Source organism: Blennius ocellaris (genome assembly GCF_963422515.1).
Source record: "Blennius ocellaris genome assembly, chromosome: 14".
In the NCBI taxonomy this organism is placed as follows: domain Eukaryota; kingdom Metazoa; phylum Chordata; class Actinopteri; order Blenniiformes; family Blenniidae; genus Blennius; species Blennius ocellaris.
The window spans coordinates 11643604-11670933 of record NC_137663.1 but is presented as its reverse complement, the minus strand read 5'-3'; the positions used below and the strand labels follow the sequence as shown (position 1 = coordinate 11670933).

Below are 27330 nucleotides of genomic sequence, written 5' to 3'. Positions count from 1 at the left end.
TTTACTGCTAATGACTATTCTCGTGGCAATGCATTACAAGATGACATCGTAGCAGTGAGGACAATGTGCGACGTGTGAGGTATGAGTGCTGCAATGGAGAGGCATTGTCTCTCTAGTGGTGGCTTTTGAAAAGGAAATGCTGGCAGGCATAATATAACAAGCCATTCATACCAAGTGTGAGCGGATGGAGGGAGGGTGAATGAGCCCGGGGCTCCCTCTGCAGCGATAACTGATATTTCCTCCTCATTGCCTTTTCATTTGCTCGATGCTTCTCACCTTAGCAAATCCCTGATTCTTCTTCCCAATGCTTCTCACTGTTTCTTCCCACCTGTTTCTATTTTATCCCAGCCACCCTGCCATCCCTCTTTTTCCCTCAGCAATGATGACATGGTTGGAGGTAAATTTTGTGATGCAGTTGTGCTCCATCCTTTCAATTAACATCATGCCATGTAGAAAAGCCCGTAGAGCAACTATACCTCGTCCCTAGGCATTTTTTCTTTATGAGGAATCTCCACAGCGGATCATCTCCTGTACACTCTTCATTACACAAATCGCCTGCATCAAACTCCTCACTGCATTCATGAACTTCCTCTATGGAAATTCCATCCTCAGTATCCCTCCGCCAGTATATACTCAATCGAACCTTCCCTAAACCATACAACATACCTGCTCCCACCACTATCCTGTACATCTTCCCCTTCAACTGAGCTGCCAATAATCATAAATGCAATTTCTTTAACTAAAATGTCAACGACAGAATATTTCACTCTTCACTCTGACAGTCCCTTGTTGACTCACTCGTCATTTTCTCTTCCTTTGTGCCGTCTGAAGCCTCTCTCATGTCTTCTGTTAAGGCCACTTTAGTCTTTATTTTCCTTTCCCTCTCGCACTCACTTAGCAAAGTGCTTCGCTTTGACCTTCAACATGAGTCCACAGAGAGAGAGAGACAGCGGAGTGGAGAGCTGCCCATCAACCGGCTTGACACAGACAGTATGGAGGCGCGCGCGCACGCACATACATACACGCGGCACATCCATTCATGTGCACGTTCCACAAGTGTGTTTATGGTTTTGTCCTGCTGGCGTTGTCGTTCTGCCGTGCTTGGCGTCCAGCAATTCGTAGCCATTTATCGCCCTGTCGAGTCTAATGCTGCCCTATGTAACAAAACAGCCATGACAGAGCTCCCGTTACTCAGGCATGTAACTTAATTAATTAGCTGTGTTGCAGCGAAAGTGATTGACGGGCTTTGCTCACTGCAGTGACTTTGCAATTGCCAGTTTGTGTGTGTGTGTGTGTGTGCATATGAATCATGTTTCAGCACCTGTATGCATGTTTTATAGCTTGCCTTCACTTACCATTGCACATATTATGATATATTTGCATCTTTTCAGAAAAGCATTATTATTAACAGAAAAGCATTATTATTAACAGATAAATGTTTTCATTGTAGCTATAGTAATGAAACAATTATTATTCAGCATCTTGCGTCTAACGCAATACAAAGACTGATATATGTGTCGGGGGAATTTCATGTGAATACCCGAATGAGGCAGACAAAATGAAGACACATTTTGAACATCATGATTTTAGTGATTGATCTAAATTGCAGAAAAGGTCACATAACATATTCGCTCTACTTACTGCAGAAGCACTAAATATCCATACTTCAGACGCATGACATTTTAAAAGTTTAAAAGCAGATTTCTGAACACATCTGCAACCAAACTTCCTGAAATTCATACCTCTTGCTTGTCGTGCAGTATGACCGTGACAGCCTGCTCCACCACCTCAAACACCATGACGCTGCACAACTCCCGCCGCACGGACATGGTCATGTTGGCGAAGGCAGGCAGCTGGTGCATGAACTCCAACAGTTGCTCTATTTGGCATGAAAAGATGGAGGCAGACAGAAGAGAAAGCAAATCGGAAAGTGTGAAAAATGGGGGTTAAAAAAAAAAAAAAAAAATACTTTGGGCCCCGTGAGCCATGAAAAGAGGGTGTATTGATAGAATGCCTGTATCCAAAGCAATGCGTCTCAGGTGCGCAGGGGGAAGAACATATTGATTTTGTTTTTCACAGACAAACAGCAGCATTTCTGAAATAATCTATCGACTTTTAAATGGTCCTTTCAGCAAGCAAAACTCCCTCCCAAATAACGCTTCCCCCCCCCCCTGAAATGTTGAAAGTGTGGCCAGTAAACCATCACTTTTCAAAGAATCAAAAAAAAAAAAAAAAAGAAAAACCCTTCAAAAGTTAGTTGACATTAAAGGCAACCACACACTGGCAATAATTTCCACCACACATTGACATGTTGTGGTAAAAGTGCTCCCAAATGTTTGTTTATTCATCCAGGATCCTCAAGCATCAGCACTCACTGTATCCACCTCCTTACTTGTGATTTTTATGACGACCTTGCAAGTTTTACTACGAGTTCCTTCCCTTGTGGCCACATGTCCGACTCCTCTGCACTGGAGTGGGGTACAAAGTGACTCACCAGCAAACTGTGCTGCCTGCATCCACCTTCCTTCAGTCTTCCTCACTCTGTTTCTCTCCGCATCTCTGTCTCTTGCTTTCTTTTAAATAGTTTAAAGTAGCAGATGGTGTGAAGTTTGGAGCATGAGGAGAAACCTTCAATTAAGTGCATGTTTATTAATACGACGACACACTATCGCGTGTGGTAAATTCAGCCGTCTGGGAAGCAAGGAAAAAGGAAGCCTAAGTATGCAATGGACTTTGTATAAATTATAAGGTTGTAATCCTACTGCAAATATTTTGATGACGACGGTGAAAATTGGCCAGAACCCAGCCTTTTTATTTGTTAACACATTAGAACAAATCCATCTCGTTCAATGAGGCTTTATCATGAGTATGGATTGGAAGCAATTCAGCCACTTTTCTCTCTCTCTCTCTGACTGGAAAATGAGCATGTTCCAGTAATGAATAAAGCAAATTATTGGGTAAAATGTGACTGAACCATGAGAGCAAACCTGAAGCAACTCAGCCTGGTTAATTTACTGAGCATCGAGTTCCCCAAGTTTGTTCAAGTAGGATAAATGAAGCTAAATACAATTTTAAAAATTAACTAAGCACAGCTCTGGTGAGCCAGGGATGAACTTAGGGTTCCTCTCTGCCTTTTCCCCTGAATGAGCTTTGACTACAGTATATCCACGAGAAGGCCATCCTCTCAGCAGGCACTCAGCGGGCCAGCCCTTTACAACGACTTTCAGCTCTCTGATGTGGTCACCTTCTCCTCTCGGACCCCGCTGGGTCCCACTAATGAGGTTGCATCTCTGATTGCCTGCTTAAAAACACACACACTGGAAGGGCACAGGTGTTTAGAGACCACCATGAGGGGTCTTTACAAATGGGGAACATTTGTTTATCTCACTGCGTGTGCTCACTGAGTGATAGATGATCTAAAAATAGCCACTGAGAGCTGAGGACCACAGTGGTGCAAAAGTCATATTTCAATGTATCTGTATATTAGTCCTTTCACTTTGAAGTTAGACTAACCGATGTCATCATCATTGCGGTCAGTCGGATCTTTCTCCAGACACTCGCGGACTAGGTCCCGACCCAGAAGAGTGTCTGTAGCTCTCTCCAGGTCTTCGTCTTCCTCCTCCTCTTCCTCACTGTCCACTGCAGCCTCTGGAAGTCCGGAAAGATCCACATCGCCCAGGTCGCTCTCTGTGGCCTGGAGACCAGACAGTGGGAAAAGCAGCAGAGACTGGTGAGAAACATTCAGTATATATTTGTTTATCCTTTTTAGAAGCCATGTAAATCTGTGAGTTATACCTTTGTTTTTAACCTCCTGGCCCTGGCCATTTCTTTATTTCATTCTTTTTTTAAGAATGAAAGAAAAATAAAGCTGTGGCACTGAGTTAAAACCCCTAAAATTGAAAAATACAGGCCAGCAGCCCGATATTTAAATCTAGCAGCACCACTTCATAGTTCTCCACATTTCCCCGAGCAGGGCGGACAGATGGTTGGCATGGTATGGATCTAAAGCAGCATTGGGGCTTTCAGATCAGCTGGGAATTGAACTGTCAACCCAGAGGTGAACTGAGGAGCACAGAAGACCATCTGCTGGCTTTTGCAGGTAGCCATAGAAGAAACAACCGCTAAAAAAAAAAAGGAAGCTCATTAAACTGCTGTCTTTGTCCGTGTTTCCCAAAATAATTCCCATAGAAGCAATTATGGAGGCAGCAAATTCACTCACTCCCCCAGTATTAAAAAACCATCACATAGTAAAATAATTACAAGAGAAGGGCAATGGACCACTTTAATTTCACTTTTATTGTTGGGACTAGCAGGTGCAGGTGATATCTAAACATTTTTGTGAGTGATAGCTACAATGTGCCACTTTGAAAAGGAGACATTTATGTTTTAATACAGAATATCAAGGTGAGAAAATCATCACCATATATTTTCATACGCTTGTTAGTTTTGAGAGGAAAAAATTTAATAATCAGTCTCTTTGAATTCACCATAGGCCAAACAAGTGTGGTCATTTTCCAATAAAAAAGCAGATTTGCTGCACTTTTTCAAAAAGAAAAATATCAATAATGACTAGTCCACTCTTGTTTTTCATAAATTACACTAAACATGCTATTCACTCTAATAATGCTCGGGAGTTCTCTGTTAACTGGGTTGCAAAAAATATAATTTGGCCTTTAAGATGAGGAAAGACAAGCGAGATAAAGCATACATTCAAAAACACTACGTATATTAATATGTACAGTTTTGTTTTCTGCAGAAAAGATGTTTCGTAGTTAAAATATTGAAAATGAGGGGGGCAATACTGAGAATGAGCAGTTGTGCAACCCTGACACAACTGTACCTCACTTTATCCTCAGTCTCTTTCCCCGCATCTGCATTCAGTGACACATTTCTTGGTTCTTCTGGGAGCCCTGTTCATTTCCAATGCAGGATGTACCCTTTCAGTTCAATCCCTCTGGTCTCAAAGCAAGTTTGAGTCAGGAAAACGCAGAGACAAGGGACACCCGATCTACAAATATCTATACAATTTAAAGGGCGGCGGTGGCTGGGGGACCAGGATAGGAAAGTGAAAAAGAAGGAAGTATTGTTGAAAGGTTTGGGATTTACAATGGCCAGGAGATGGAAAGAGTACAGGCGAGGAATATGAGAAGTGTGGGTTAGCAATGGAAGTAAAGCAAAACAGGTAAGAGAGCAAGCAAGATTGAAAATCAATTGAATGTATGCAAGAAAAACACACCAAAAAAAAAAGTGCAAACCACTGGGAGGTCAGTGCTTTAAGACAGCTGTAAACAAACACGGAGCCAGGTCGGCGACAAGCTGATGGGATCAGAGGCGTGTGATAAATACCTAATCTGAGGATGAAAAGATCAAGTTTGCTGTGTTAAACGTCTGAACTGGACTGACCTGGCTTACATCAATCTGCAAGCGCTCACAGATAACACTCAAGAGGGAGGACAGGCAGTGGCAGATAATATAACGCCGAATATCTGGACAATCAATGTACGTTTTTCAGTTTGAGCTCAGTAGTGATTTGCTGCCATTTTTTTATAAAGTTGCGCCTTGCTCTGTTCTCTTTTTGATTCATTACTCCATAATTACTGTAGCAATAAATTTGTTTTAAGGCAAGCTGTATCAAATGTGTGCAAACTGATACATAAACTAATCAAATACATACATGCATCCTTGTGGAAGACGTGTTTAGTCACAGTTTGGCTCTTTGGTAAAGGTAATTACAAAGAGTATGTGTGGCCCTCACAATGATCAACCTCCATAAACCCATACAGCCCTAACAAGACAGAGTAGAGTGACCCTCATCACGTCAAACACACACGTCCAAAACGTATTGCATGTGTCCGTGAAGGTGAAGAGAAAAGGAATCCGTGCAGCTCTCAGTGAAGAAGAGTCGAACCCGGAACTATAATCTTGAAAGGGTTTTTTTGGATTCATCACAACTTTCTTTGTAAAGCGAGGAGATTAAGAGATCTGAGAGATTAAAATGATTACATGACAGACTTATCATGTAGTCTTTTATGGTGGTATTGATTCACAGCCACTCAGATACCCGGCTCTCTCAGAGACATTTCATTGAAGAGCACACTGGGCTGTTGAAATGTCACACAAAAGGTGAAGCAGACACAAGAGGAGACTGTGAAATCTAACTGGTAATGACACTTAATTGGTTAAATGATTGCACACTTGTGCATCTAGCTGGATAATCACACTGGATGCAAAAGTGGAAATATTTTGGCATTAAAGGAAAAGACTGATGGTGTGAGTAAACCAATTTACAATTTAAAAGTTGGCTATAGGCCAAACCAAAATGCCTTCATTTGGTAATGGGGACTTGCAAGTGTCAAAGTGTTGAAAGTCATGTACAGATAAAAAAAAATCTCCAACATTTGCATAAGGTTAATAAAAACCACTGAAGTATTTTCTTTCATTCATTTCATTTAATTTTGAGGACTGCTATGGGTATATATTCGCTTTCCGTTTAGTGAAGGTATCTTGTCAATTGAATCAAAGGGATTTAAAGCAACTCATGGTTTCCAAACAGTATTTTGTTGTATTCATAAAAATATTACTATGGATTAAAAAAAAAATAAGACAGTTGAGATGAAACCATGTAATTAGGATCTGAATGTTAGATTCATCATGCAACAACCATCCTAATTTCCATTCACTCTTAACTTACTAAATGATACCTATGAATCAAGCAATGTAAACTTCCTCACCAACGTTCGGCTTAATTTTCCTCCTGACAGTTTAAAACATATGGATGCATACAACAGATGGGATGGCAACAAATCCAGCTCCACTGATAAGGTCGGAGCTCTTATAGCCGCAACACGGGTATAGATGAAGCGCCAAAGGTTAGGTTCATTTCCTACAGGTGACCTTTAATCCTCATGGGGGGGGGGGGTTCAGAGGGAGACAAGTCACCGGGAAGAACAACTGATGTGTGGTAATTAGCGGGATAGAAGGAGTGCAAGGAGGGAGGGTGGGGTGCATCGATATACTACAGGTACCCAGACAGAATTGGAGCACGTCGACGGCAGCGAGAAGCCAACATCAGTGGAACACTTTTTGTCGCAGACCAGATGTTGTCGCGGTGTGATGGTGAAAGGTTGGCAGGAGACATTAGACTAGCTCTTTTGTAACATATGCTTCACTTTTACATTCCTCAAACACTTTTTTATTAAAAAAAAAAAAAAAAAAAATCAAGTGACAGTGATGCAAAAGAATGTTTGAAAACCTCATTTGAGAGACAAAAGGTTTTGTAACAAAGTTATGAAGCATTAACCTTCTTCAGCTTTGGAAAAAAAAATGGAGTAGGAGAGAAATGTTTTCACTATAAACTTCAAAAACTGGATGTATTACAGCAGGAATGTAGTGGTTAGCTCTCTCGTCTCATTGCGAAAAGGCCTGTGATGAGCTGGGCTGTCCTGACCCACAGAGATGTGCGTACAGATGTACAACATCAGTACGTTGGAGGAGAATCAATAAGTGGCTTTAGTCCATTAATCAATTAGAAAAACGAAACTGCTTGAAAAATGAGCTTTTCGATGTTCTTTTTGTCCAAAAGTAGTAGATTTAAAAAATAAAAATGTGTTGTTGAAAACAAAAGAAAACATACGAGTACTCAAGCAACAGGCAGTGAAGCCCCCCCCCCACCTGATAAATGTCCGAGAGACTGCTGCTCCCCGAGTCGCTGGCGATGCTGCATCCTGATTGGCTGGGAGGCACGTGCATCACCTGCTGGTGGGCGTGGTCTGTTAGGTGCATCTTATTGAGGTCGGCGGGAAGCTGTTCAGACAGAGGAAGAAGAACAGAGAGGGCAAAGAGGATGTGAGCTCAAAAGAGGCCAGCAACACAAACCCATAGCGAGAAAAACAAACACTTTGTTTCTGGTGGACGGTATAGGTGGGAACCTGGTTATATAATGTTTGGACAAAATGATTTGTCTTACTCACACAACATACAAGTCGTCTATAGTCTATTTATAGGCACTATATGCATTCATGACAGAAAAGGACAAATAAATATGTGCCTGTGCGAAAAAACACGACATTTAAACAATTCAATCAGCAAACAAATCCACAGGCGGCAAAGGATATGAGGTCCTTCAAGAAACGAGACGCTAATTTGCAAAAGCAAATAGCAAGGATCAATACAAACAGATCTGTTGCTGCTTTGCAATCAAGTTTTTTTTCAGAAAATTGCAAACTCTAAATTGCTATGAGAGCATTCAAGATGCCTCATCAATCCGGATGCAGCATGAGAGAAAGACGTTAAGAGTCGCGGGGTAGTTTGAGTGCAGGATGATGACACAGAATCAGTCGCACACTTCTCGGGACTATTAATACGTCGCCTTTAAACTGCATCTTGTCGCGTCCCTCATTGTAAGTGATAACTCTAGAATGCACGTAGCATTTAGACCACGAGTTCACCTAATGAATATATGTCGCAAAACCACTGCTGAAGTGTCTGCGTCGTCAATATAATAGCATACAAGGTTTGAATGTTTTAGTACAGCGTGGAAAGAACTGGGGAACCCTGGGAAGTGTTTTGTCATGTATGTGTCACATCTTTTTTTTAAATGGACGGGGACGACATTTTTTTGGGTACTGTTGTACTGGTCAACAATCACAGTCACAACATCCTCGGTTTAAGTCCGGGTTTTGGGGTTGTGTTTGCATGTTCTTCCTGCAACTCCAAGGATTTTCTCATGGTGGCGTTCTCTCCACAGCCCAAAAACATGCTTTTAAAGCTAACTGGTGTCTCTAAACTGCCCGGAACTCGAGCCTCCCCGATACTTTAACATGGATAAAACTAAAACTGCATAAAAGATGCCTGGAAATGCATTTATATCCCCACAATGTAGCTAACGGCATAAAAGCACATCTCGATGGCATACTTTATCGCACCTTAATTAATAGACCAATTTAGATGATCAATTAAACAATCATTAATTAATTCTTAACAAAGGAATATTATATCACCAGTTTGACTTATACACTGGTGATGCAACCCTTTCCAGCCATGCAGACGGTTTGCTCAAATAAAACTCTGACATGGCCTACTGAAACAGAGAATTGCGCCTCGCTCTGCCTTAAGAAAGACTCAGACATCCGATGTTTAAAGATTCATCAGCAGTGGACATGCTCTCATCGAAACTGTCCAATTTGTAGAAGCAGCTCAGCTAAAGGTCAAGTCTGGGTTTTCCTCTGACTCATATCTCTCATCGCTCTCTGGGACCGGTGCGCCCCTCATTCAGTGTGGATGAGGATGAAAGGCGAAGTGAAACATCTTTTTACAAAGTTTTGCAGCTGAAAAGAGTACCTGCAGTCATAATGAGAAAGGTTTCTGAAACGCGCATAGATCTGTTTTGAGCACTACTCCAGTGTAAATGGTGGCCCTTCGCTGTGCTAGAAGAAAGCCTGACAATCTTTAAATCTTACCAGTTTGGATCGAGGCAGCGCAAGGGTGAGAGAAGAGGTCCTCCGGCGACACCGAGCGAACCTGCAGCACACTTCGTCCATGGCTGCTTCAGACTACCCAAACGTGCTCGCGAAAATAACCAACCGTTGGAAACACACAGCGGCTCCAACCAAAGTGAAGCTCTAAAGCTATCTGAGGCGACGAGGAATCACCGTGTCCACATGCAATATTAAAGACGATGAATCTGGGGGCACTGCCCCCTCAGTGCTCGCTTCGAATAGGTCTGTTGTACTGTACAACATTATAAGCACATAACATCCCCCCCCCCCCCCCCCCCCCCTTCCTGAATCCCAAAGGAAAACTCAGGATAGTGGAGGGGGGGGGGGGGGGGGTTAAAAATAAAAGTTCACTGGCTTGTTCTTAATGTACAGATAATTTATTAATTCATGTGCAGTCGATTCGCACAAAATCCAGGAATCTGACAGCCAATGGGAATCCAGAGCCTTCATTCCAGGAGTTGTTTGTTATATCTGCAGGTTTTTGCAGAACATTTTAACGTGAGGGCGTTGATATCAGCGAATTAAAATGGACAATAGAAATAGAAAATGGACATGAAAATGAAAATAGACAAAAAAATAGACATGTACAAAGCGGTATAGAGGATGGATAGATTCCCCTCTGAATCACTGCTACTCACGTTACAATTCAACAGTTAAAAAAAAACCAAAAAACAATCTCCCTATTTCAAAGTGAATTATTCTAACACTCAGGGAGATGTAATGACTCTGGCAGGAGGTTTACGTCGTGACTAAAGGAGCATTTGAGCGAAATCCATTTCCAATTAGGGGCAGCGGTGTAATACATTGTGTGATTCATGTGTCGACCAGCAGACAAGACGTAATTCCAACACTGTTGGTGTTGACTATTCACCAAATCACACAAATACACAAGCTGGATTTGTCCCTGATGCTTATTGTTGACCTACACTCCACAAAATAACTTTGTTGTGTTTCTTTGTGGATGACAATAGACGGGGAAAAAAAAAGCGAGGGGGAGGACAGAGAGTGATTGCTAATTTCTTACAGGTGAATACTTATCGATTTCGGTGTGATGGAGCAGTTAACAGCCAGCGATGATGAAACTCTCAACCCGACATCCATTTAATATATTCACCAGGTTTCACATGGAGACGGATACATCAAACGTGTGCCCGGCATTCAGACACAAATAAAAGCTGAGGCGCCACAGAAAAAAAAAACCCACCGAAATAAGAATATTCAAAAGAGTAGCGATCAATAAGCAGGTGCTTTTTCTGAGGTCTGAAACAACCGGAGGTAAAGATCTCATGGTAAAATCTTGTGAAATGAAGCAAACGTTGAGCTGGTGGTGAGTTTGAAACGACATGCTTCAGGAAACACAAAGACATTCAGGGGGAAAATGAATCCAGTTTGATATAACCTCGCAGCCAAGGAAACAAAATACAATAAACTGATATGAATTTGGCCTAAAGAGTCTTAAGCTCACATTTTCTTCAAGCTTGGTGAGAGACTGAAAAAAAGGTTTTTGGTTGTTTGTGAAGTCGAAAAGATCGGTTCTCAACTTTAACTTGTGAGAAGAAAAACATTTGACTGAAGTCAAATGTTTTTGACTTCAGTCAAATGTTTGAAAAAATGAAATATGGCGCTCAAGCAGTCTTTTGGTAGACAAAACAATGTGTATCAATTCACACTGATTCCAGTTTACTACTCTCTCTAGGTGTTACTATGCCATTTTTCCCCCCAAACATCTCACCATGGAAACTGTCTTGGGTGAAAAAAAAAAAAAGAGGAAATCTCCCCATCTAAAAAAAAAAGCTTTTCACTCTGGACAGCACTGAATCCATGTGTGTCACTCACACTGCATATGTTATATTCTACAAAAGTGAGAGTTTCTCCACGGTCTCCTCCACTGGAAGTGCATCATGAATTACGGGAGGCTTGACGTGCTTAAAATCTGCCTCACTGTTTATGTTTCTCTGATATTACCAAGTTGTGGCTCTTTCCTTGACAGGCTATTAATTCCATTTCAGGTTAGGGTTATATTTACACAGCTGGAGGCAGCTGGAGGCAGCTGAAGGCTACCATTAGAGCATTTGGAAGTGATGTTTAACATGCGAGTAAACTAACCCACTAAATTCCTCCAAATGACTCTGGATTGTGTTGATGTGACACTGATCCAGTAGCGACACTTCAGATGTGTGACAGCTGAGCAGTAAACATGCCAAACAGAGCTCTGGCTGCAACATCCAACTATATAGAGGAATGTAAACAATGGATTCTGTAAGACAGAGAAAGCAAAAACACTGGAGCCAGAACTGCATGACTTCTAAATGACGTGCGTTTTCGAGGAGGGGGTGGGGGGGGTTGCAACGGTGACAGAAACAGAGGGAATGCTTCCCAGTATTTGAGGGAGCAAAGGGAGGTACTGGGAAGTCAAGTGCTGGGGGGAAGTGCATCATTATGGCAGTCTCATGGCCCCTATTCACACCACAGACTTAATCCTGCTCTAATCCCCCTCTTTTCCACTCCCTGCAGACCACACCGCGGGGTGGGATGTGTGGGGTGGAGGTGGGGATGTGAGGAAGATGGGGCGGGGGTTCTCCCATTCAGTTCATGCATTAGGAATGAGAGTTAGGAGATTAAATATAAATGTGTAAAGTTCCTTCAGCTGTACGATCCTATCACGTCAACGAGATGCGGGCGCAGCCACCGGGGAGGCGGGCAGACTGTAAATGTTATGCCGCTGTCAGACAGGCCAAGAAGTCACTCATAGGGTCTGTTCAGCTCAAAACCTAACCTCATGTCTGCCATATTAAGCGTAGGATAAATATTTACCACAAGTAGGAGGCAGCAGCCGACGATGACAAGAAGAATGAAGAAACCAGTGTGTTTTTAAACGAATACAGCCAATAGGTAAGATGATTCACTGTCGTATAGGTTTGCATTAACACTTGTTTATATCACGGATTTTAATGATTCGACCAGACGTATTTGTAAAATCAGTGATTATAAAATGACCCACTGAGACATCAGAAAGGCTGTGTGGGTGAAACAAAATGCTAACATAGTACATCTGACTAAAAGCCAGCTCTTACACAATATTGTATATTTCATTTCTCTTTACCTCCCGAACAATGGCCTTCTCTCCATTGGGAAGGAAAACACATTAAGCAACATTCAAATTGCAGCTCTGTATTTTAAGCCCTCTTTGGGACTAAAGGTATCTTTCTGAAGACAAAGTCATCTCCTCAAAAGCTGAACAATCTGGTCAAAATGTATTAGAGAAATATCCTATTTTGCCTCATTGTGCAAACTGTGTCCAGTTTTACTGATTAAATTCATTTTTTTACATAGAGTGCTCCATTCCACATATTCTATTTTAGGGGTGAAATGGGCTATAAAAGACACAGACTGGCCATTTAACGACACAGACAAGAGATTGGACTTTCCCAAAAGCATTTTCAGTCGGGGGATAATCTTCGCTACGTCAGAGTCGGGTGGGGTATTTTGGGGCCCCAACGGTTTCGGTAAACCTTGAAGACATTAATGGATGATTGGTTGGCCTGGGGTACCAGAAGGGGCCAAGCCATTAAAAGACAATAAATAAATGTAAGAGGAGAATGTAGTAAATCACACAGTATTGAAAGACAGGCAGTTCTGTTTACCTAAAACTATATTTCATTGAAATCTAGCTACTTTTTGAACTTAACATTGTCTTTTAGACAAGTGTTGTTTGGATGTAAACGATAGAATTATTGACTAACCTGCAGGAGACACTGGAGACTTCATTAGACTACTGATAAAGATATGGAAAATGAGTTTTATTCATCATCAGATACCTAGACAAAGGCTGAGACGAAGACAAAGGCAATTAGTTATGCCGACAGAGAATCGGGCGAAGATAAAACACTGCACATGCCAGAATGAGACAAAGAAGCAGAAAAGAATAAACAACAACAATACATTCAGATGAATGATGGAGCCAAGTCATTAAGGAAAATGCGATGAGGCTGATAAATCCTTATGCGGATGGTAATTAAAGCAAGTTCAACAGGCAGTGACACAAACGGGGCTCAATGAATATTTTAAAGCTACGGCGCAAAGGAGACCAAAATAACAGTAGATAACAAAAGACTGCTAATGTTACAAGTGATTAAGGAAGCATTTCTGTTTAAATAAAGTTGCCTGCACATTAATGACTGTACAAAAAAAAACAAAAACAGGAAAGCTGAATGAATTTGTATTTTCACCTGGGACAAAGAAAAACAAAATCTACATGTGAAAGAGTGACTGTGCCAGACCGATATATAATAACCAATGCAAGGCAAAGTGTGTACATTCTGTGTTAAATACACACTCATAATTCACTTTAGTAATACCTACAAATATGCAATAACAACCACAGTGGACCATAATGGCTCTAAAAATAGCTGGAGGAGGCTAAATCTGTAGGGGAAAAAAAAAAAAAAGAGATTCAAGTACCATTAATCATCTCCGCAACTACACTGCCAGCTCATTTCTACCAGCTGAAAGTACCTACTGTACACTGCTCATAACCTCAGAGTAAATAAGCCAGTTAATGGGCAGGGGGGGTCACTGATGGGCTATCTGACACTAACAAGTTTGGCCTGTAGATGTCAGCAGTGACAAACTGCCTTGACGTGGCCTGAAAGGTGCAGCCAAGCCTCGGCAACAATCCTTAATAAAGAGGATAAAGCGTGCATTAAAACCAGACCTTTCATGCTTTGTAAATTCTCAGAACTCTGAAAGGAGCTTGCGTATCGCTGCTGCCGAGGTCACCCTACATTTTCCGAAAATAAGACGAGTTGTTTGAATGTCATTATCACCAAAGTAAATTCTAACGAGACACAGTGGAAGGTGATAATTTATGCATCACGGTATTTCTCGCAACATTTTTTTTAAATAGAAGAGGTGTTCACTGGATGGTAGATTCCACAATAGGCTTCCCCACTATAGATTTACAGCATAATTACACATTCAAATAGGGAGCCTGAGCTAGAATAAGTCTCCTCTGATAATAGCTGTCGCTGCGTCAAATTAGCTCTCGCAGTTATACCAGAGGCCACATCAGACAGCAGCTTCTGCACAAAAGCACCAATGTTGCTACTGTTTCACAACACAAATGATGGATACTTTCATTGATGTGACACTTATTGCCTGGAAATAATTTAAACTGAATTCCTGACTTCTCAGCTCTCCGAGTCGCTTGTGTTTCATTGCATTGCCTTACATTGTCCGATCCATCCAAACCCCCTTGGTTCTTTACTTCAGATTTATGCTACCAACTACTCACACATTGCAACCTCCACTCACTGGTAGCACAGTCACGACACCTGTCGTAGTTTCTGTCATGTCCTTTTAGCTTTTTTCTTTTTTAAAAGTGTTTTGCAGTTTTTTTCCTCCAATGGATCAAACCTCGTCAAAAATTCCGCTTCAAAGGGAGCGAGGAGGGGTAAAATGACAGCGAGCGGCCTCATCTGACTAGCGAGGTGAGAGAACACTGGCTCTGATGTCTAGAAAAGGACACACACATTTTGAAGCTCCAGATTTAGCCCTGTAGCGCTGCAGAAAGCTTTGATCAATCGAGGCCACTGTTGGCTGTAATATTACGAGAGCAGGCCAGTGTCAAGCAACGCAGACACAAATACAGAATGGAAAACACAGGCTTACACACACACCCGATGGTATACTATCATTCATGCAAAAGAATGGCTGAAAAGACCCTGACATAGATAATCACACAAGCCAAATTATGCATGACATAACATAGCATAGATTGGATTCACCATAAAAGAACTGCGTGCATCTCTGGACTCCATTCAGGAGAATTGAGCTTATTGAATTGGCTCAGCACACCGCCATGCTCCACTCCATTACTGGCAAGTCCGCAGACAGTTGGATTAAGATACAGTGCAGGAAGACAGATGGAGAATTGGAGGAAATAGGAGGACCTGAATGTGAGCGACAGAGACAAACAAGGTGCGGGCCAAAAGAATGCGGTGGAAAGCCGCGTGGAAGAAGGTAAGAGTGCAGAATATGATCGAGAGTGAATGTGTTTGCATAGATAGAAAACATGGCAGAGAAAAATAACAAATAATAGAATAAAGATGAGACTGAAAGAGTGTGGTGGAATGACGATGGACTGAAAGTGAGTGAACAGATGAAGATAAAAAGTCTCCAATATTCCTCTTAAGAATCCAATTCTACTACAGTCCACACTACTGTGTGTGTGTATGTGAGAGAGAGAGAGAGAGAGAGAGAGGGAGCGTCGACACCGGCTGGGGAGAGGGAACGTATAATGAATTGAAGTTGCAATTGGAGGCGACAACTCCAGCCAGACTTGTAAGAGAGAAGGGTGAGCGACGGAGAAGACGTGGAGGAGGGGAGCGGTAAAGAGGGTAGCGCTGGAGTTAGCAGGCGACCACATGAGGAGATGAGGAGGACTGGAGGGCCATCAGGCTGCGCGGGCTGCATGTGCATCCCCACACACGGGAGCTAAAACACATGCCGTCGCGCTTGCGCTTTTACTCACACATGCTTTACTCAGCTTCCCACTGCGACACGTTTTCATCTTCCACCCAGCAACACTTTATGTCGGGTCTTACTCATCTTCACAAATTCAGTCCACCCCTGCTGCTTGAAACTACTTGTTAGTAAAGAGCAACAGCAATTTTCACGGAAACAAACACCCACACCACTTCACAGATATACTGAGAAGACTTCGGTTTGCGTTTTTAGCACGCGGGCCGAGTTTTGAAGTCAAATTGGTCCACCTGTGTGACACGTGAAGTTCAGCCAAGTCATCATGAGCAGCGATACGATGGGGTGATGGAGGACACGGGAAAACTGGAGGGGAAATAATAACTACAATCAAATACAATCACTCGAGGTGAACTAGGAGGTGTTAACTGAAAGGTGTAATCATGTTGCATAACGTGAAGTGCGGGCTGAAAGCTTTCTCTTTGTAGCGTGGAACTGCTTGTTAGACTGATGTCAGGATGGACGGATGGATGGATGGATAAAAAAAACTAGGGAGAAGATTGCGTCTATTTTGATTTAATAAAAAATTTATTATTTAGTTTTGAAGCTGAAGTTTAATAATGTAGAGAAAAGCAGTATGTCTGTAATAAAGCAGATACATTCTGAAAGAATAAAGTCTAAATGTTATTCTCCATACTCAAGGATGTGTGTGTTCAGTTTGCTGGCGAGTCTAAATTGGATTCAAGTGTGTTTGTACCCATAGGAAACAATGTTTCTCAGCGTTTCTCTGCGAAGGACAGGCAGATTGTTCTGAATATACTCAGCCTCTTGTCTCGCTGGTGTAGAAGATGGATACATTTATTTGATTGTCTTTTCCCTGCAGTATTTATGTCTATAATGAATGGTAAAACAAGGTTTTTGGGAAAGAAATGAGACGCTCAATGTTAGAACCTAAAGTGGGACAACTTTCGAATTGGAGTGAAAATTCTGCATAGCAACAAATCGCCTCAAAAACTCCAGAAATTAATTTTTAGCCCATTCGGGGGAGGAAAAAAAAAAAAAAGAAGCTACCTCCTGTGATTTGGCAGGCAGTAGTCTGTTGGGTACAAGGTTCAACGATCATTGGTTGGCAAGTTCTTAGCCTGGGCAGACATTGGCTGGCAAGTTTCTACACTGAATAAACAGCCATTAGTTGGCACTTTCCACACCGGGCTGTGCCAGTGTTGTGACAGACGGGCTGCTGAATGGCACCGGCACTGCCAAAGGCCTGTGACTTTTGCCCCTGTTGTCTGATGACAGAAAGCGGCACTGGAGAGAGCACTGAGACAAGAAAAAAAAAAAAGAAAAGAATAAACTGCACCTAAAGAATAGAAATGGGCAGTTTTGTTCATGTGTGACGCATCAGTTCTGCTGCTTATTTCTCCTCAGAGAATCTACAACCCTGAACCCATTACTGAATTACCCAACGCCGGGATTACAACGAACTGCCGACTTTTTAAATGATTGTTTTTCGTTTGTTTTTTTCTGAGCGATTATAAATTAATCACTTTAAGTTCCTGCGAAGCATGAATCAGAGCTATTGTATTTTTACGAGAATATGTTGATGACATAACATCGTAAATCATAAATCCTTCCATTTGTCAAGGTGGGGACACAAATCATTGATTTGCAATTCTCACTTCCTGCTTATGGAACACCTAATAAGATTCCAGTCTTTTAATTTGTGAACAGCAAATTGGTCATTTTCATTTGACAGTTTGCTAAAAAAGCAACTGATTTGGTGCGGAAATTAAAGTCAAACTGAAAGTCTTTGTCGAGACATCGAGTTGAAGTGGCATGAACGGCTGTATGTCATCCATCCAACCCATAAATAACGGACCGTTTTTGCAGTTTGGGCGTTTTAATCATCAATTTGATGATGCCATTTTTGATTTCAAGGTTAGATGACTGAAATGAGATCTGTGAAATCAGCAAATTGCAACCCAAATAGCTCACTTAAGGTCCATCGTATGGTTTGCATCCATTGTTTGTAAGAGGTCAGCTGCCTTCAATCTCCTTCACCAGCTCCAATGCCAGGTGAGGACATTGTCTTCAGTATGAGGGAAGAGGGAGAGGAATTGAAACTGTGTTGTTGGGAAAATGTGGAGGTGAGAGCAGAAACACCATCAGAGTCGCAATCTTAAGGGGTGTTTTCTTTGCTTGTTTGTTTTGTTTTAAACTTCTGAATGGTTGTTTCTCACACATTGTTTATATTCTGAAATTCCCTTTTTTTCCTCCTTTCTTGGGTACTACCAGATGTGGGCAGAATGAAATATCTCTACATAGATCTGTGTGTTGGCCAAGTTACTGTTAATTATTTAGATGGAAACTCCATCTATTTGCTGAGATGAAGCTGTTTGTCGTCTGAGTAGAGTTCACTGGCTTCAATATGCAACTTGTGAGAGATGAATAACAACTCGTGAACGAACAATACGGGGAAATATTGCACCCATCTGTTGGTAATCAACAGTTTTTGAATGTGTTTTTAAAGTTTATGCCTGTCTGTTCGCTAATAGGCTTCTCTTGTGTGTGTGTGTGTGTGTGTGTGTGTGTGTGTGTGTGTGTGTGTGTGTGTGTGTGTGTGTGTGTGTGTGTGTGTGTGTGTGTGTGTGTGTGTGTGTGTGTGTGTGTGTGTGTGTGTGTGTGTGTGTGTGTGTGTGTGTGTGTGTGTGTGTGTGTGTTTTACAGGAAGCTACAAGGCGTCTCTGTCTGAGCCCCTGAGGAAGGTGGGCCATGGCCAGGTCTGCCGGATACAGGACGGGAGGCAAAACACTCGGCTGTCACGAACACACACACAAATACATGCAAACACGCACACACACAAATACATGCAAATGTACACGCTCACACACATGTGCACTAACACATGCAGACACATAGTTACAGTAGTACCTCCGGGCTCCCCTCTGTTAACAGATGCTTCCTGCCTTACAGCGCGCGCGCGCACACACACACACACACACACACACACACACACACACACACACACACACACACACACACACACACACACACACACACACACACACACACACACACACACACACACACACACACACACACACACACACACACACACACACACACACACACACACACACACACACACACACACACACACACACACACACACACACACTCTCCCTGGCACCCCTACAGCCCTACAGGTTGACCCAGGGGTCGGTTGGGGGGGGCAGCTCCACCCTGTGCTTCTCGTCTGGTGTTTTTGTTAATGTTGGACGATGTTCCTGGATTTTTCATTCCTGTCAGGAAATTAACTTTTATTGAAGACTTTATTAAAAAAAAAACCTAAATGAAACACCATTATATTACTGAGATGTCAAGAAGAGACTACAGGTTTCTGTGAGTTATCAAAATATGTCATATATTCATGCAAATAAAACAAAAATATGCACAACGAGGAGGTCGGAGGTCTACAAATGATCAACAAAAAGCTGTTATCTTGACAGGTTTCGTCCTCACTTTGATAATAGAGCATTGAGAGGTGAATGATTTATTAGCATTACAGATGTGCATTTTCAAGCTGTCCAAACTGTCCCGGCACATTTGCGTTTCACGCAGGCATGCCGCACTGCTTTCCACTTCATCTTTCTCTTTGTTTTTCCTCAACAAATTCACAAGCACTGAACAGCCACAGAGTGATCACTAATCCACACTATCTTGTATTTATAAATGCCCTTGAAAATCATCCAGTAAAGGCTCTCTGGTGGTGGAGGCAGATGAGGGGATGTGGATCAATAGCAGAGAGATAATGGGAGCAAGTGAAATTGAGGGGGTGGGGGCCACGAGTGGTTGAAATATTAGCACGAGTGTGTGCGTGTGTGTGTGTGTGTGTGTGTGTGGTACCTCATAACAGACTCAAGTAGGAGGAGTCTGCATAAACCGAGGTTGTGCTGGTTGTGTATGGATATGGATGTTGTGTTTTGAAGCCGTCCTCTGTGGGTGTTAAACAGCCTCCGAGTGTGAGGCAGAGGCCGCCGAGTTCAGTGGTTGCACGCATGAGTGTTGTGTACGTGCATACAGACAATGTGTGTGTTTGTGCACAAAGGGATTCATCACCATAACGTTGACCAGCTTGGGTGTAGAAATGTACTCCGAGTGCCTGAGTGGATTTTTCACTGTGAGATTTCAGCCTATCACAGCAGATGGACAAATCGCAGGCCCTTTCAGCGCGCTGTGATTCCTGAAACATTCAAAGTTTTGATCCCCTCCCAACACCAAAAAAAAAAGAAAAAAAAAAGTGCATGGGATGGTTGAAGTGTGGTGAATTACTAGAAAAGCAAAGTGTCTTTTTTTAGAATAGCTTCATAACAAGTGGTGTTGTGAACATTGAGGTGTATGCAAATTGTACTACTTTTCATCATGGATACAGACAATACTGGCAAATGTAACAGCTTAAGATAAAAAATAGAGATATATTTGACCTAACATCAACAAACATGAAGCTTCACAACTGAACAAAATATACAAATATTAAGTTATCATCTTTTATCTATGTATATTCTGTACATATGCATTTATCCATCAATCAATCCATTCATTTATTAGGGTTGTGAGTTATGTATTTGTTAAAAAAAAAAAAAAAAATCAATTGCACCTTTTATTTATATTTCATTAGTAGCTTATTGTTCAATGTAGCCTGTGAGCTGAATAGAAAATGGATGGATGGAGGTTTTCTTTTACTCAATTGCATTGTTTTCCCATCTCTTTTTGTCCTCTCGTGTTTTGTTTATTAATTAACTGTGTGACTGTTATTTTAATTATACATCTAATATCAGTGTCATGACATTTTTATCATTACCTTGCCTGCCTGTGCTATTTTTGTTCACACTATTATTCACATAAAGGCTATTGTGAAGCACCAATTTGCTTTTTTTCCAGTTGATACAGTTAATAAGCAAAAGAGGAGCTTCAAGACTGAAATTCTGTCATTGCGTATTAAGACTGCCGGTGCAACCGTGGTTCGTCAAATGCTTCTGTACACATAAAGGTTCGAGAATCACTAATATCGACACTTAAACTAGCATCTCAATATATTCTGGGGATAAAAAACGGTGACAAACTAAGCTGAGGGAGAAGCGGCAAACAATAACAGAAGTGACACTTCAACCATTACAAACATCACCTATTTTAAACAGAAGTTCTTGGTGGAAAAACTGAAATACTTAATTCAAGCGTGCTGCTTTCATGGCCATCTGGTAAAGTCAGCATCAAGTTAAATGTGACCTCTGATGTTCGGAAAATGAAAAGTTCCTGCTTTGTCTCTCAAAGACAACAAGATGCAAATTACCCTTTGAGACTATTATTAATATAGCGCCTAAATGAGACTGAGTTTCAACAGTTTACCAATAATACATTAAGAAAGTAGGGAAAATCCAAAGACTGTGGAATAGCGAAAGAAAATTTGGCAACATAGCTTGTTTTTGTTTGGAGGATTTTTAATAGTAATTTATGACTTATGGGAGGTGAGTAGGGCATGGCTTGGCTTAATGCAATCCATATCGATCTTTATCACCCCCACTTCCTGTGCATATGATACCCTAGACCTCCCTCAGCATGCTAAAAGCTCGCTCACTCCCCCCCCCTCCCTTTCCCTCTCTCTCTCTCCTCCCCTTCTCATCTGCTTGAGCTGGAAGGCTACATTACCTTGACACCCAGTGTGAATCGTGCCGGTTGCTCCATCAGCCCGTCTGCAGAGCTGAGGTCATCGTGAAGAGACAGTGGCATTACCTCACCTGACAAAGGTCATCCTCTTATTACACCAAAAAAAAAAAATGTTTCAGTCAACATATTCATGCACCAGAGGATCCACAGCGAAACAATTAAATAATATTTTAATGGCATGGCGCCTGTTGTTTCCATCGGCTGATCTGATGATGCAGGGGATTATGGCACAAAGTGCATTTTATGATCGACAACCACTGAGTACAACCTGTTGCTCACAGCAATTTGATAAATCAAATACTTCCCGATAAGATACGGAGACGTAGTAGTCAACCTTTCAGTCTGACTTATGTTCTTTAAGGCAGCACAAAACAACAATCCACTGAGGTTGTTGTAATCGTTCCCCACCTTGTTAGGCAAACTACATAAGGCAGGTATTTAAGTCTTAATTTTTAAATTACTATTAATTTTCAGGAATGACAAAGGTCCTGGTTTTGCAGAGCTTCTTAACTGGATGGACTTACAGATACAAACAATTCATCCAACAAGTTTAATGAAGACACATATTCACATTAATATGCAGTCACTGACTTAATCGTTTAATTCAAAGGCAACAGTCCAAAACCAAGCGACTGTTTCTATTGAACTCAAAGCATCCAGGTGGGAAAAGTCTGTATGTTTGTGTCACTGCACCTTTCTTCGTCACTGCCTTTACTAATTGCTTCTGCAATTTAACTACATCAAGCCCTTGATTTTATCTCTGAAACAAAATCAGTTTGCTAATTACTCAAAGTGTTATCATTATCCCTTCGAGTACCAACCCAGAATTAACCTTCCGTAAAGAAAAGTGTGAAGCCTTGAGGTGCTCAGTCCCCAGTCAGACGTGTACGACTGCCCGGGCAGCAGGCTTGAGCTCCGAGCAAAGAGTCAATAGAATGTACTGACGAATAATTAATCTCGCCCGTCAACTCAATGGCGGTTTAAGCTGTTTAATGGAGCTACCTATTTGACCGGACCATATGATGAATGGTGGAATGATAATTGGAAATGAGTCAAAATAGAAGCAAGTCAGTAAAGTTGTCAAGATTAACTTTTTGGGTGTATTTAAAACATGAGTAATTCAAATCTGAACTATACTTGGATTACTTCTTTAAACTCCCTGATACCTTCGCTAGTACCATCTTGTTATTGCTTTTGTGGCACGTTGAGATCGTGACACGCTTGGATGAGCGAGACACTTTTTGTCTCTCTACCTGTCGATCTGTTAAATCTGATTTTGCTGTGCTTTCTGGCACTGAATCCCTCATCCCGCTGTTCCTCTTCCTGACCAACACCTCCTACAAAGCCCCATTGCTATTCAGCGGGGCATAGATCCACACAAACTGAATATGCCAATAGGTATTGATTGCTGATGGAAGCAAAGGCAAGTACCCTGGGTCAGCCTGAGTCTGGACTTGATGCACTCTGCCAGGGTCATCAACAACCGAGAGCAGAACCAACATCATCCTCAGTTGTTTGTGTATATTGCAGAGACTCTCCTATTGGGACTCGATGGCACTTATTTTTGCCTGTACAAGAGAAGAAAAAAAACTAAGAAATTATAGAAACCTTCATTGCCAAAATGTATTCAAGTAGGGTCAACACAGACATCGTCGCCAGTTGTTTGTTTTTGTTTTTTTTTCACAGCACAAGTTATATGCATTCTAAAAAGTACCAGCTTCAAGCCAATTTACTTCAAACTAACTTTGATAATGTCAAAGCTACGGAGTCGTAATGGAATCCACAGCATCTGGAAGTTTCATAAGTAATGGCAGGCGTTCGCGAGAGAAACAGAGAGCAGAGGTTGGTCTTGTGAGAACACAGATGGTTTCAGAAGGAGTTGGTGTGATTTATCAGACAGGATAGGGGCAGAAGAGTGAGGATACAGCCCAGCAGGGCAGCAACAACAGCATCAGCAAGATCAGGCTGGCAACAAAAACAACAGGCCCCCATTATTGAGGTTTAAATAATAGATGGGAATGAAGAGATGGAAAGGTAGAGGGAGAGGAAGACATGAACAAGTGGCAGAGAATAGTTGCAGACTAAAAACAGATGAGAGAGGAAGGAAAGGGAAGGACCCACGGGGTGACGAGGACACATTTAAAGAAGGGGTGAAAACAAGAAAAGGCACAAAGATGGAGAAAACTCAACTGAGCACCTCCATCGGGGAGGGTCAGAGAGTTCAGCAGAAGAACATTTTGCGGCGTCTTCCAGCATCAGGACGACGCTGACCGAGCTCGCGTTCCACCGGGAGGAGTGAGACGCGATTTAAAAGGACAGTTAAGCCATGAACACGATACAATAAAAGAAGACGGTGTAAGCAAGACTTTGAAAGCCTCTTAAAGTACGTTACTGGCTGCTTTCTTCGGGGGAGTCACCGAGAAGACCTCCCATTTAAACTCCTGGGTTGTTTATGGAAGAAGTAAATAAATCCGGGCCGCACAAGTGCTTGGTGCAACACAGAAGAAAAAAAAAAAAAAAAAAAAAGTCCTGCGCGCCCCCCCACACACACACACTCACTCCACTGGCCTACATTTCACTGCCTGTCATCCGATGCCAAATTTCCAGTCAATATTTCAATAACCTTCCTCTGACGGTAGAAATTAGAGCGAGTGCAGCATGCGATTTTGGTAAGAGCGTTGTAGCCAGCCAGCCGACAGGGTCTCTCTCTCTCTCTCTCTCTCTCTCTCCAAGTCGGTGATAAAACCAAGCTGGAGAAAAGACTATAACGTAAGTTGGCGGCTGCAAATGAAGTGGCATCAAGTCATTTGTTTGAATTAAAGAGAAATACCGACTTTGTATTTGTCTCAAGGATCTAACTGGTAATAAACGCATTTAGGTAAATCTGCTGGTGAATCTGGTCAGTGCAAAAGATCAAACTGAGATCATTGTCATAAAGAATACCCTCAATTCAAACCAGTTCAGACCAAAACCACCACAAGAGGCTGGATTCTGGAGAAAATAATTGGATGTCATGGAGAGAAGGCAGTCAATTATACATTTCTCAGGATTTCTGAGAATTCAATGCTTCACAGGATTTTTTTTTAATAATTTGTTTGTTTTTTCTCTATTCTTTGTTGTTGTTATGCCCCAAACTTCAAATAACACAATTAGTCTATCTAATTCCTTCTGCAAGATCGCAATGAACGACACTGAAACACCTTTTCACACAATTAAAATCCCCTTTTACATGACTGAAAATCACATTGTTATTGCATCTTCATTTCAGAAATGTTCAAAGGAGTTAGCAGCACCAACGGCCCTCTGGAGTCCTCCAGTGTTTCAGAAAGTTGCATTTTCCATGTTCACATGCAAAGTGGACCAGTTCAAAAAAAGCTGCAATTGAGAAAACATTTTCAAAAGGTTTTTTTTTTCCAGTGACTCCGAACACCGGTCGCATGTAAACGAACAGATAAAATGCCATGGAATTCAGCCATTTTCACTTGAAAACAAGTAAATGGGGAATTAGTATGTCCTTCTATATCCCCTCTCCCAGTCTCTCCAGCGACCCCCCCCCAGACACAGCACATCTCGCCTAATGGGAGGCAAAAGGAAACTTAATTAACCTTTTGCAAATGGTGGACTCATCACAGACACCGACCAATTAAGTATGGACTTCAAACAGGCCGCACTGGATGAAACCTCCGCAGCTTGAGGAGGAGGATAAATTATCTCATGTACTCATGCTTGCAACCATGGAAGGGCCAGTAATACCACATAAGATCATGTTAAACCAGTGGCATAAAACAAGATTGCGTCGAAGAAAAGGCTCCAAATCCGCTCTCTGATTATCTGAAAGACTAAAGTGGAGACAAAAGCTGGTAGGCACACCCACCCAGGAGTTTGTGAAAAAAAAGAATCTGTAAATCTTTTGGCAGTTTCCCAGCTATATTTTAGATTCTATAGAGTGTCTATTTGGCTTTCCCTCACCAGTTCCTCACCAGTCGGAAGCCACTGCATTGACGAGAAAGATGTAAGAAGAACCCAATGTAAAGAAGACCATTGAAAATTATGCTAAAGTCAATACTTCCAGTGAAAGATCTCACGGATGAGCTGCCCTAATGTGAAAAGACAAGTGGAACCCTTGACACTCCACAGAATATGGTGTTGCAGGTTCCTCGAACTCTTCCCATAACTAAAGACTAAAGAATCCAATGCATAATCCGCCAAACACGAGGGAAAGGGAACAATCGAGATTATTTAAGAGTTTTCTCTGTATTACGTGTGGTACAAATTTAATATGTTATCTTGGAGTGAACATCTTTTCTCTTTATCCCCTTTCATCTCCAGGGACCTAATTATTACTTACCCTACTGAAAGCACGCACAAATGCAAGCACGAGCGTCGATCCACGCACACGCACACACACACACACACACGCTGCAGACAAACATCTCTAAGGCTTTCAGCACCCAGACAGATGCTCCCATAGAGACAGACATATACGGATCTTATCCGACAGTCATCCTGCTTTGAGCAGTCAATGAGCCACAGCAGAGCCGGGCCAGGCATGTTGTCATTCAGATCGTCTTTTACATCATCCATCCATCCAATATTGACACCAATAAAAGAAAGAAAATATGCAAACAGCACAGATGAGAAACCCAAAAAGTCACATTTTTCTTTTCTTTTCTTTTTTTTTTCATGCACTGCAGTGGCTTCCCTTGCATCATCGAAATGCTCACTGGGGACTAACTGTGGCAGATTATTCTGAGAAACTAAAACTAGGACATGGAACTGTTAATTATACACACAGCTACATCATTACCAGCTCAGAGCTGATTACTGGGAGGCAACACGCAGATTAGACAGATCACATACTATTCAGATACCAGATCTAAAGAAAATCAAGTAAATATATGAAACCGGGCACCATCTGACATCAGGGTGAGGCATTATGGTTTATTGATCTAGTTTTACCAAAGTAATAATATGAAACAAAATTAATCAGTTTCCTATGATTAAAAAAAAATTAATACTGTAGCAATTTGAGATGATGGTTCTATGTTAAGTGAAAGCAATTTTTCCTTTATGCCATAAATAACTCAACCATTGTCGTGTTATTAGTGATCATTGCACCTCTCTAAATACTTGTCAAAAGCCATCATTCATAGTCTCAGGGGCAGAGCACTGTGGCTCCCTAATAATATTTTTGGAAACCTTCAAATCACTTTGTTCTTCAGTGTTGCTGCTGAGAATAATAAAACACTGGTGCAAAGTCCCCCCCCCCCAAAATATATATACATCTTATACATCAAAGCTCTTCGCTGACCACACAGTATTATCCTACATCTTATACATAAACCATCAGGTTAATCATGTTACATGACCTAACATTGTAAAAATGAATTTCAGAAAAAAAATTGTACATGCATAAAAACTTTTCAGCTTTATTCTCGGCAGTTTATTCTTTTCAATTGTTAAATGCATCCTCCGTTAAAGTCCAGCGACTGAAAAGGGGCTTTGGCACGGTGCCAGCAATGAGAAATATCAGCATTTTTCAGTATACAACGGGGCTTTATAATTCAAATTAAAGAAAGAAGAAAAGCATGCATGTGTTTCTCTGCAGATAAAATAAAATATTTTTCCA

At 41.6% G+C, this 27330-nt stretch overlaps 1 protein-coding gene across 6 annotated transcripts in view; it reads right to left on the bottom strand.

Annotated features, from left to right (window-relative positions):
• The window catches only part of rapgef6 (Rap guanine nucleotide exchange factor (GEF) 6), a gene marked incomplete at its 5' end in the record, with an annotated part of 124020 nt that overhangs the window by 39340 nt on the left and 57350 nt on the right, over positions 1-27330 (bottom strand). For all 6 annotated transcript variants that reach the window (XM_080508662.1, XM_080508664.1, XM_080508663.1 and 3 more), the window contains 3 exons: positions 1743-1879; positions 3514-3694; positions 7672-7803. In XM_080508662.1, the coding sequence (XP_080364788.1) occupies positions 1743-1879; positions 3514-3694; positions 7672-7803 (450 nt within the window). The remainder of the gene's footprint in view (positions 1-1742; positions 1880-3513; positions 3695-7671; positions 7804-27330) is intronic.